This window comes from Acanthopagrus latus, chromosome 17 (assembly GCF_904848185.1).
Source record: "Acanthopagrus latus isolate v.2019 chromosome 17, fAcaLat1.1, whole genome shotgun sequence".
Lineage (NCBI taxonomy): Eukaryota > Metazoa > Chordata > Actinopteri > Spariformes > Sparidae > Acanthopagrus > Acanthopagrus latus.
Window position 1 is genome coordinate 2,249,400 of NC_051055.1, and position 12,503 is coordinate 2,261,902.

At 41.1% G+C, this 12,503-nt stretch overlaps 1 protein-coding gene across 1 annotated transcript in view; it reads right to left on the minus strand.

Annotated features, from left to right (window-relative positions):
* Nucleotides 1-1,677: 1,677 nt before the first annotated feature.
* Nucleotides 1,678-12,503, minus strand: part of adcy3a (adenylate cyclase 3a) — a 39,771-nt gene continuing 28,945 nt past the window's right edge. Inside the window, exons 14-21 of the mRNA XM_037075208.1 lie at nucleotides 12,103-12,371; nucleotides 11,839-11,920; nucleotides 10,706-10,864; nucleotides 10,153-10,299; nucleotides 9,783-9,896; nucleotides 9,375-9,501; nucleotides 8,628-8,752; nucleotides 1,678-6,814 (exon numbers count right to left, since the gene is read on the minus strand). Coding sequence (XP_036931103.1) covers nucleotides 6,635-6,814; nucleotides 8,628-8,752; nucleotides 9,375-9,501; nucleotides 9,783-9,896; nucleotides 10,153-10,299; nucleotides 10,706-10,864; nucleotides 11,839-11,920; nucleotides 12,103-12,371 — 1,203 coding nt within the window. The 3' untranslated portion in view covers nucleotides 1,678-6,634. The remainder of the gene's footprint in view (nucleotides 6,815-8,627; nucleotides 8,753-9,374; nucleotides 9,502-9,782; nucleotides 9,897-10,152; nucleotides 10,300-10,705; nucleotides 10,865-11,838; nucleotides 11,921-12,102; nucleotides 12,372-12,503) is intronic.

Here is a 12,503-nt window from a genome sequence, read left to right on the forward strand (position 1 = left end):
CAGTGTACTGTAACTGTCTCAGACAGTTTTTATTTAATTATGTTTCTGTCATAAGTGCATAATCATTTAAGTTCATAAAGTCATTAAAATCTCCTCCTTGAACCGGCACCTTATCGTGGTGGAGGGGTTGAGCACCTGAATGATCCTGGGAGCTATGTTGTCCGGGGCTTAATGCCCCTGGTAGGGTCTCCCAAGGCAAACAGGTCCTAGGTGACGGGTCAGACTAAGACCGGTTCAAAAGCCCCTAATGACACAGAGAATATTGAGGACGTTTACTTCGTCCGGATTGGCTTCACTGGGGCCCCACCCTGGAGCCAGGCCTGGGGTTGGGGATCGCAGGCGAGTGCCTAGTGGCCGGGTCTTTGCCCATGGGACCCGGCTGGGCACAGCCCGAAGAAGTGATGTGGGCCCACCCTCCACTGAGCTAACCACTTGCAGGAGGGTTCAGAAGGGGCAGGTGCTGTGTGATTTGGGTGATCGTGGGTGGGGGGCCCTGTCGACCCAATCCCCGGACGGTGACTCTAGCCATGGGGACATGGCTCGCTGGGGGGAAAGAGCCTGAGCTGGTGCAGGAGGTTGAGCGGTACTGGCTAGAGATAGTCAGGCTTGCCTCCACGCATATTCTGGGCTCTGGAACCCAGCTCCTTGAGAGAGGCTGGACTCTCTTCTATTCTGGAGTTGCCCTCGGTGAGAGGCGGCGAGCTGGTGTGGGCTTGCTTATAGCTCCTCAGCTCAGCCGCCATGTGTGGAGATAGTCGTGGACTTCAGAAAAAAACCCAGCCCCACCCGCCTCCGTCATCCTGTGTGGCTCCCTACTTAACTCTGTGGAGTCCTGCCGCTTCCTGGGTACCATCATCACCCAGGACCTAAAATGTGAGCTGAACATCAGATCCCTCACCAAAAAAGCACAACAGAGGGTGTTCTTCCCATTGAATCTTTGCATTACAATAATGCAGAATTTGGACATTTTTTAAATACTTTTTAAAATTTTCTACAGCTCTTCCATATTTATTTATCATCCCACACTTATGTATGTTTAGTGTGTGTGGACAAACAAATAAATAAAACAGTCACTGTTTGTTTGTTATCTTCAATGCATGCACCTTGTTCACCAAGACAAATTCCTCATTGGTGTGAAATCCTTCTTGCCAGTAAATCTGATTCTGATGTTTATTGCAAATGCAATGTCAGATTTGTACCAACACCTGGAGGTTGCATTATTTAATGATGCCATCTTATATCTCTATATTACTGTGATCAGAAGACTGGGGTGTAGGATTTAGTGATCTCTTGCTGTGAGTTTGCTAACAACTGAATACTTCCCACTGCAACCAACTGAATATCCCCCGTCACTACATCTGTGTAGATTCATTATTTAGCGCATTATGTTGTTATGGAAATTGTCTGACTGATTATTAGTTTGTGTCATTGTATACAACAGTACTGTACAGTACACTACTGTGTATTTACAGATTGAGTACAGTCCTACTTTTTTAGTTCAGTTTCAAGTTAGGGTTTGTAAGTTTAATTTCTATGTTCTTATTGATCATCTCCCTCTTCATGAGTGTCCTGTTATGATGTTGGTGACTTGGTTGCTGTGATGAAAGAATTCCCCACCTAGATCAATACTGCCTCTCTCTATTTCCAGCTCCGAAGTTTCCACTGACTGTGCAGCAATCACAACACTGAGGCTCTTCTTTATTAGACTTTTATAATCAACTCACATTATGATGACAAACAAGAGAAATGAAAGAGGGTACACTGACTTCAACTTAAACACCAAGGTTGGGGTAAACTGTTCAGAACAGGTTGAGTAGACCTAAAGTATTTCTAATTGAAACCACAAAAACTGAGAAGATGAATCAAGGTTCTGATTCAAATTCAGGCAAAAGTTGAGCGGTAACAACAACCAGAATCATCTCATTGTTTTTGATGCCGTCAGCTGGCCCTGCTGGTGTGGGCTCTCCAGATGGCATCTCACTGTTCTTGTATTGGTACTTAGCTCAAAAATTCTGTTGCCACCAAAACCTGGAATCATGACAGATTATTCAAAGTGCTATTTTGTTCCCAAGCCTGAGATTCTTTTATAGTACAAATCAGGAAACAGCTGTGGTCCATGTTTTGGCTTTAACATTTCTTTTATCATTTGGCACTTTCACATCTGTGTAAGAAAAACAAAACAAAAAACAAAGTTCCTGTCATTTCCAGTGAATAAATCTGACAAATAAACACTGCCTAAACTCTATGTACAACAGGGACACATTCAGTCCTCTCTTCCCCACTTTAAATAGAACAAAACTTTACATTACACTAGAAAAAAATAATTAAAAGGGAAGTTATGATTGAACCTTTTCTTAAGAGAAGTGTCAGGTCTGTAAGAAGAAGAAACTATTGCACTTTGATCCCATTCTACAGAGACACTAATGGGCTTTAGAATCAACAGGACGAGATGCAGCTCCCTAAATACTTTACCCTGAAACACACATAGTACAGCTGCTTCCTGCCAGGTGGGTGTGCTCTTCTCCTGCATATCACTGCTGTCACGTCAAAGCCTTGTAATAACCCGGAATAACAATCAGGGGACTAATGTTACAGGGTTGTCACAAGCAAAAAGACAAGCTTGTGACTAAAAACAAGCATAGTATTGGGCTTTCCTGCAGGTGAGCAGGTTGGCTTGACAGAAGTGTAAATATATTCTTCGTCACATCCTTTTCCAGTGTACGTGTTGATTTGGGTGTCAAATTTTTGCACCCTGCCTCCACCTTTGGTAGACGAACCAAGGTGGCTCAGTTGGAGGTCAGACTTGCAGAGGCTGTGACAGGACACATCCTCTTGAGAATAAATTAGGCTGTTTGTGTCCGCAAAACCACACAGGGTTCCAATTGTGTCAAGTTTTTCTCCTGCATACTTCTTGTCTGCAGCTAAAACCTTCGATGACCACAGTTTACACATATTAGAATACACCCGTCTCCATTTGGGAAATTGCACCATTTTCTTGACAGCAGAGAATAAAACTTTAGGTCAAAATTTACCAGTGAAGTTAAAGTCCATTTCCATCTTGTATTAACATAAGATCTGGATCTGGATCTTTTCTGGATCAGGGAAAGCACAAGTGAAGGCATGTGTGAATGCACATAGGATCCACTTCTGGAGGTGGTTAAGCTCACAGTGTAATCAGAACTTAACAATGTGAAAATAACGTCTGTGTAGTTCGGGCACATTCTGATGAAAAAAGCTAAGCAACATCTTCCATTGCAAGAAGTTTTTCAAAGTTGATGGCCACTGCTAATGAAGAAATGTACATGAATGAAAAACAACAAATCCACCAGGTTGCTGAGGTTTGACCATGCTGCAGGCAGAGTTGAGATAATGATAACAATCATTAATTCTAGGTACAGATGCAAAGGCTTCATGATCACATATAATGACCCAGATATAGACGCTATGTTAACACCAGGTATAAATGGAGTTGCTCAAACGTCACTGAACCAACACAAGTCATAGCCTCTCAACTGGTGTTGGTGTTGTGCCTGAAACATGCTTTCAACTTAAGGAGCAGCAAGTCCACTTGGAGAAAGCTGCTGTGGCTGAATGGGTTCAGAACCCTCACCAAAGATGCCGGGTTTGGAATCCCTTCAGAACATTTTGTTATACTGTTCAGTTATCATTTTCTTCTAGGTTCATTTACTTTGTGTTTTTCATGTTTTTGTTTCCTTTTGCAGTTTAGGTGTAGGTTTGGGAGAACATTACCCTGTGAGGCAGTATTTGTGATGTCACGCCCCCTCTGGTTTGCCTCATGGGACCTTATTTTGCAAAAACTTTGTATGGTAGTGAATGAAGAGAAATAAATATTTTTCTATCCCATTTGAATTGTGTTATGAATCACATGTATGGTATTTGAGAAAAATATGTCCAAGTCAATAAAGTGTCAGTTTGTTGTTATTACAATAAAACCTCCTGTAATTTTGTGTTAAAGCGCTCAGTGAACTACATCGTCTCATCAACACACACCACCAACACCAACATGGAGCCCACTGGGCTCAGAAAAGGTTGTAAAAAGATGAACATCACAAAGAATCTGCTCATATTGACAACAGCAGTTCTGTGAAAGAGAGTTGGTTCTGGTTCAGTTCTGTGAGCTGCTAATATACAGGAGCAGCTCTATAATGTTTAAATCATGGGTTTTGGTGAGTGATCAATGAGACTACGTCCCTAACATAACTGTTGGCTGAGTAGTCTTTATAATGACGAATCTTCACAGTCTGATGTTTCACCAGTTTGACAAACATCATATTTGTGATTCGAGACACAGTTCACACAGGATCAATTAATTATTTGTCTCTCTCCGTTCACTACCAGACAGGGTTTTTCTGAAATAAGTTCCCATGAGGGAAACTGAAGGGATGGGACTTAAGCTCTCTACAAACTTGTGGCTGAATACACAGATGTTGAACCAGTAAGCACATAAGGAACAACTGGCAGCTGTGGGCATGGTTTAGGTGTACTGACCAGAGACAAAACTCTGCTCATTTCAAAACATCAGTGGCGGCTCCTCAGGAAGTCAGCATAGCTGCGATAGTTGTTCTTTCAGAACTAGAAAGAAGATTTTCTTGACAGAAGGGCAAAGAACGCCCCCTTTCTAGACACTGGCTTTATTAAAGATTTGTTTCACCAGGTGTCTCTGCTGGTGGCAGCACTCTCCTACTTTTGATCTGATTGGTTGGAGTTACCCTGTGATAGGTGGTGATAGACAGATCATCCATCAATCACCTTACAAGTCCTTTTTTTGCTTGCCTTTGAACAAACAGTTTCTAGTGGCTCCTCTCTAGATGGATCTCCTCCTATCTAGATTGGAACACGTGTTCCAAACTACAACAGATTTCAGTCTTTTTGCTGGGTTGCAAAGCTTTAACAATGCAAGAAAGGGATTGGTCAGTTGCTTTCATGGTCCCAGAGTAAAATAGTTCAGATGTTCCAGGAACAACACCAACGGTGATATCACATCAAGCTCATTTTACCTTGTGTAGTGCGTACTATATTACTTTCACAATCTGCTTAAAAACTTGTTTCAGCGTTTTTCCGCAACCACCACGCAGCTAAAAGATAATTCCAGTTTATTTTTCCTCACATGTTCCCATCAAGTAGAAGCTGAGATCATATGTCACGGTGACATAACTAAAAGAGGTAAACAATCAAACAGTCAGACATTTAGACACTCTGGACACATTATTTAAAGCATTTTATGTGGTGGCCACGTTCAGAATTACATGTTGGTTTGAGATACATAAATAAAACCCAAAATGTCATAAACTGGAATTATCCTTTTGCATCGTTGTGAAAGCACTTGTAGAATTTCCTGTCTGGAGAGTAACATAATTAAAACATTGCGATCACAACTGTGATAGGCACTTCCATCAATCCATAATGTGAAAAATGTTTTTGCCATGTGTGCCTCCTGACACCATCACCTGTCTCTATCCTGAAACACAGAGCAAATTGTCTGTTATCCTTCATGTTCAGCACAGCTCCGAGGCACACAAACGTCCAGAGGCCATCAGTGTAGTGTGCTGCAGGGGCTCCACGAGTTGAGAGGAGAACACAGGACTTCCAGATCTGATTCAAGGAGAGAGAATACTTCGACTGTGGAAAAATACACTATGAGTAATGCAACACCCATACGACCACACATGGGCAGCAGGTGGCAGATCAGTTTATATCAACTCTCACTGGTCAACTTTCAAATCGTCTTCCTCATCACAGTCATTCGGGTTCCCGTCCATGGAAGTGTAAATGACAATGTTCAGAATTTAGGCTGAAGAGATGGCATCAGAATTGGTGTGTGCGTGTGTGTGAGTGTGTGTGCGTGCACGTACAATGTTGTTTTTATCTGAAAGATGTTTCTGGAAAGACATAAAGCCCATCTGTGTATTTAAATCAGTTTGAATCAATCCTCACCCTCATGTTGATTTCAAAACAATCCTCATTTTGCGCAGGGTGTTTTGATAGCTGAACAGTTATGGGGCAATATCAGTGATGTCGATGTGATTTTCAGTTTTTCTTTTTTGATACATTTGCAGATGTTTCTAAAAGTCTGTCTCCACTCTGTCGTTATGATGTACTGAGTGTAGGAAAGGAGGAAAAATCATTAAATGATTTACACGTAGGGCTGCAATATAACATAATGTGAAAAAAGTAAAAGGGTCAGAATAATTTCTGAATGCACTGCAGATATTTATATTCTAGTTCTGTTTATTTGTATTGTTTTAATTGTGTATAATCTGAGTCTAGACGTCCGAAGCTGCCATCTTTTACTTCATTCCTCATTAAGATGATTATTCTTCATGTTTTGAGTTCCATGGTTCAATTCCAACATATCACTTAAACTTCAATCAAATCTCTAATGGTAGATATATCTATCCATAGACAGTGACCCTGTATGTGTGAGTTGAGTTGTGTGTGGGGTGTTGTCACAGGTGTGTGTCAGTAGTATTTTTCTGTTCCAGGTACCAGAGCGTTTTTAGGCAAATTACTTCTCATTCCAAAAACTCTCTTTCTGCTTTTTCTGTATTCATTACACACTAGATGTGATTACTCTGTGTGTGTGTGTGTGTGTGTGAGAGAGTGTGTGTGGTCCTTAGCTGTCCACCACCTGGTGTGGCAGCGTGACGGAGGAACCGTTGATAAATGAGCCTTGTTTGTCTCTTCCCTTCAGAAAATATGTGAGCAGTTCTCCTTTGCCCTTCACAAAGATGGGGCCCCTCCTCACAAAGCGGAAGCCATACTCCTTCAGGATGTTGTAGCAGTCCTCCACCACCTGGGGGCAACGCACACACACACACCAGCACCCATGCATCCATATACATACACACAGTAGATTAGAGGGTTTTCACACCGCTGCTCAGAATAAATGTGACACATTAGTTTAAAACAGACCATAAAAAAATAGTACACATTCAAAAAGTCTAAAAAACAATGTTGTGGTTGACTCTTTAGCTCTGATCTTAAACTCTGAGCTCACACTGAAATCTGCAGGCTGATGACTTTTCACTTCTAACAAAGGAACTAACCGCTGTAAAAGAAGCTGTGTAAGCCATCATTGATACTTCCTACGCTTTCCTCTCTGTGCTGATGGAACTAACCAAACTGAAGTTAGTGCCTTTGTGCCAACACCTTTATGTAGTACAATATACTTCTGTTGTATTTTGGCCCAACAAGATCTATAATATTTGTGCTTTTTAAAACAAAACTCTAACCGAGGTTGATTTTTGAAAATGTGGTTACTTTTGCAAACTTGGACCAATGTTGAATCTTCCAATATTACTTTAAGAGCACAAGAATAACTCATTCAGGAAGTCACAAGAGAACTCAGACAAACATCTCAGGAACTACAGGCCTCATTTGCCCCAGTTAATGTCAGCACTCAGGATTCCATGAGATATACTATATATTTTGGAGTAAACAAGTCAAAGTCTTGTCTTGAATCCAAGGAGATGCTGTGGCCCCCTAATTTTTATTTTGGCCCCCCTATTTTTTTTATTTTGGCCATGTAACCAAAACTGTAAAATACAAGGACTGTTATTAGGACAAGAAGAGCACTAATTAGCAATATATGCAAATGATTTGATCCTTTACCTAACAAATATATCGCAATCCCTGGAGGTAGTTATGGAGGAAATAAAACAATACAGTGCAATGTCTGACTACAAATTAAATATGGGTAAATCAGAAGCAATGATAGTTGGGCAGTCAATATCACATACTATCAGATCTAAATACAATCTAAAATAGCAACAAAATAAACTGAGATACTTAGGGGTGACCATTTGACTATAATAAGCTTCATCAGTATAATTTTGGGGCTTTGGAGAGTGAAATTAAGTAACAGTAACAGAGAGAATTGAGATTATGAAAACAAATATTTTACCAAGACTTTTCTTTTTCTTTCAATATTTGCAAATGTATATACCAAAAAAGAACTTTATTCAATGGGATAAAATTATTCATACATTTATTTGAGGAGAAAGTTATTTGGAGAGAGGACTCTTGGAAAATTCAACTACGCTTCTGTATAACACCTGTTATTCAAGCAAGTACTCTAAGGAGGTAACACCAAGCTGTTGGTGAAAATGTGGCGAGATAGAAGCCAACCACACTCATATATTCTTCTACTGTCCAGTATTGCAGCAATATTGGATTGAGGCATGTGAAGCTATGAACTCCTGGGGCCCGAGCAACTATTACTTGGTAGAACACCACAGCCTCTCTCTCAGCAAACCGATAAGTATCTCTTTAGAATTTCACGAGTAGCTGCACTAAAGCAGATAACAAAAACACTTGCTGAAACCAGCAGCACCTCAACTAAGCAAATGGAAAGACTTAATTAATTAAGTATATACAATGGAAATAATAAATCACAGGATTAGGAATTTATCTAAACTGCCTGATGTGAGATGGAAGAGGATACAGTTACTCCCTGAGCCCTGAGATAATCCCTGAGCCAAATATAGGCCTATAATGTGTGAATACATATATATGTATACATTTTTAAGTGTATATACATCTGTAGGCTTGTGTAACTCTACTTTTGTGTGTTTTTGAGTTGTGTGGAGTAAAGCCCAGTGCTGTACCTGGATGTTTCCCATAACCCCTGTGGACTCCATGCGACTGGCCACGTTCACAGTGTTGCCCCAGATGTCGTAGTGGGGTTTCCGGGCACCGATAACTCCTGCTAACACTCCACCCTTATTCAGACCTAGAGGAGAGTGTTGACACATGACATACACGGTAAAGGCTGTTACATTCTGTGTCTGTGACGACTATACTCGTGAGAACCTGTCTGGTCATTAACTCTGCATGGCTCTAAAAGCTCATTCCCTATTTCGTAGTTTTGTCGTTCTGTTACAGTAACATATTGTTTTACAGCTGAATATCACAGTAGCGGGACCAGAAGCTGCAGCTTTATTACAAATTTCAGTTGGAGAAGCAACTGTTGCAACCAGACAAGACAGGATCTATAAAAGTACCATATCACTGATTTTGCACTGGGTTGTCGTGGTTTTGGTTCACAAAGAAACTTTGATCTTTTCTTTCTTTCACAGCTAGCTTGTTAGCTCTGGCAAGATTAGTAGCTTCCAGCTAGGTAGGCATGTTTCAGTGACCAGGATTCATTTTGGATTAGTTGGGAGTTCAGCAGAGGGGGTGAGTCGCTGCCATGATGGTGGCAGTCTGTGAGTTCTGCTTTGAGCTTCATTCTGGCTCTTCAGAAATGTATAGGTGACATCACAGCGGCCATAACTGAAAAGTTTTTGTTTTCATTCAAGCACCATGGCACAACACGTCACACACACAAAAATTGGTCAAGTATCTGCACATACCAATGCGGAGCATGAAGTTGTTGAATGACTGGTAGTTGATATTCATGAGTGTGACCTTCATGGCCAGAGCAAAGTCTGCCAGGTCTGCCAGGTGCTGCCAGCGCTCTCTGTCAGACTGATCCTCCTTCTGCCACACAACAACACAAACACACACATCAGCATTATCATGCCTGGCAAAAACAGCATTTTTGATCCTAAAATCAGCATTTAGGATAAATTACATGATCATCTGAGAGGTGCAAGAAACACCACGAATATATACTGTATCATGAGGTCCACATTATCAGGAAAGATTATCACATTCAAAATCAATAAAAGTGATGCAGACCTATTTTCCTATAGGTTCAGAATATGTTCATGTTTAGTCTGTTAAAGTCACAGAATGAATCCCATAGATGTCATGCTGACCTTCATGCAGTTGTAGCCATTGCTGATGTCTGGGGTGACACCTGATGCAGCCATGTAGGTGCTGCCAATGGTCTTGATTTTTGTGATGCAGCGGAACTGAGGCTCATCCAGCAGCTGACATGAATACAAGCCAAAGGTTACATTCACATAGACCGATGGGTTCATCACAAGTTCTCTACTTCTGGTCAAGATCAAATCCTCAGCATCAACACATATCTGGCAACATGCTACATGACTTTCACATCTGAATGACTTTAATATCTCTTCAAATGTCAAATGTGTTTTGCTGGGTCCTATCACAGCCTCGTGCTGTCCCAGCAGCTACCCTAATATAAACAAAGATAGGAAGGTAATGAGGAAGGCTGCTTACACTATCAAAGTCTGAGATGATCTCATTGAGAAACCGTAAGCATTCAATCCCTCCATTATTGATGCTCTCCTCTGTGTAGAAGTCAGAGAAGTTGGGGATTGAGGCGAACATGACTCCGATCTCATCGTAGGACTGGCTGTACAACTCCTGGAACAGGTCACATTAACAAGGCGGTGTCATTCTTCTGCTTATTATAAATTTGATGGCAGCAACACGGTTCAAACAAGTTGGAACAGTGGCAAAAGACTGAAAGTTGTGAAATGCGCCAAAACATCAGTTTGGAACATTCCATAAGAAAGGAGGGAGGAAGAAGGTAAGAGGCCGTTGCCCCCATTGGCTGGTCAGAAAAGCATTATTCAAACATTTCTCATGTGCCTAAATTTTATTTTCTTTTTCTACATTACATTCATGCAATTGATACTTTCGTCCATCTTGGCTAAAAGAAGCATTTCGCTGCTGGAAGGTATTCAACTGAGAGACATATTTTTGAAAGTGAGACGAAGTATATATTGTAACTTTTGGAATGAGTGATGAGCGATATTCGGGATCATACCTCATCCCTTTTCTTGGAGCCCAGGAAGTGTCGAGCTACATGTTCAGGCAGCATGTTGGTCACCAGTGCTTCATTCCAGCGTCTCATCTCATACACTTTCTCCTTCTGTTCATGGACTTCAATCTTCCATAGGAACAGGGTGCGGGCGAGCTTCTCCACCTGCAGGAAACAACAGGGACTGATGGCAGCATCTGACCAGTATATGAGTTTGAAAGCAGAAGACTGAAATCTATTCGCTGGTAATCGATACACTTACATAACTTTGTTGATGCTAACGTGTGACCTAAATGCTTTCGAAAGAGCTTCTACCTCTTGAACTGATATGTATATGTATTGTATGGAGGTGTTTCTTTTTCTTTTAGATTTTATCATTTTACTGACACTTGTTGAAACAGTGACATTCTGTGGCTATCACGGCTGCGTCTGGGTCTTTCTGCATGTCTCTGTCCTAAAACCACTGCCTCTTACAGAAGTCATGTGGTGCTTTGCAAATCTTTTTCTTTTACATGTACACTATTTGGATATACTACATTGTCATGACAGTGTGCCCTGAACTTTACTGGAACCAACAAAGATGGAGTCGAGCAACATTGTGGTCATATGGCCTGTCTGTCAAAGCACCACCGACACTTGTTTTAAGCCTGTTCGGTCATGACAAAAACAGATTGAAACAGAGCAGGCTGGCTGGAGGCTTTTAATTTTGGGGCTTGTAGAGTGGATCGGCATACTGATATTCAGGTTAAATTATACTCTGTAGGTGTTGCAGATACCTGAGATGCTTTGCACAGTACATGACATACATAAGATTCCCACTCTGGGTGTCACAGCATCAATTCTAAATTCAAAATAAATTAAAAAGGGGTTTCAATAATGATCACTGAATATAAAGGCAGAGTTGGTAAAATCAGAAATCAAATTGAAACAAGGATTTGGATTATCTTCACATTCCTAATACAGATCATACATATCATACATTTTTACATATGGAAAAAACACAATTCTGGTATTAGAAATGTGTTTTTTTTTAGCTTCTAGCTTCACATCAACCTGCTCTGCTAACACATTGTTGCTATTTTCAGATTGATTTGGGTACACTAATAGCATATGAAAAGGCATAGCAGACATTAACTTACATGTCGGGAGAAATAATAGAAGCTGACCATCATAATGAAGATCATAAGTGTCATTGTTAACTTGGAGGGCACCAGGTATGACCTGCCAAGAAGAACATTGACATGTGTCTGTCATGATGAGTGTTCAATGCTGAGATTACTGTATGATAATTTATAGAACAGATGACAACATGCGACCAACCATGCATCAAGACCTAAACTAGCATGTTACATGTGTGACATGTAGAATGCTCTACTTTACACAGATGAATGACACAACGTCACCTGTAGTCCTGGAAGCGAGCAGTGTCATAGCTGTCGAAGATGTCCCTCCAGCTGTAGATGTTAACAATGCCAGTGGCGACTGTGATGAGCAGCATCAGTGTCAGCTTCACCATGTGACTGACCTGAACCAGCATGGTGGTGGCCATCAGTGCCAGCACTGCGATGTAGCTATAATATTTGGGGTTGTCCAGGCAGCCACCAGGGCCAAAGGAGAAGGAGGGAGCCGCTGTGGGGCTGCTCAAGTCTGCGACTTGAGGCTGACAACTCAGCTAGACAACAAAGACACACAAAGTCATGAGTCATAAATCATTATGAATATAACTTTCAATATGTCCATGCTCAGCTTTTACTTCAGCAGCAACATCTAGAGTTCATATAATTCTAGGCCAGTGTTCTGGTTG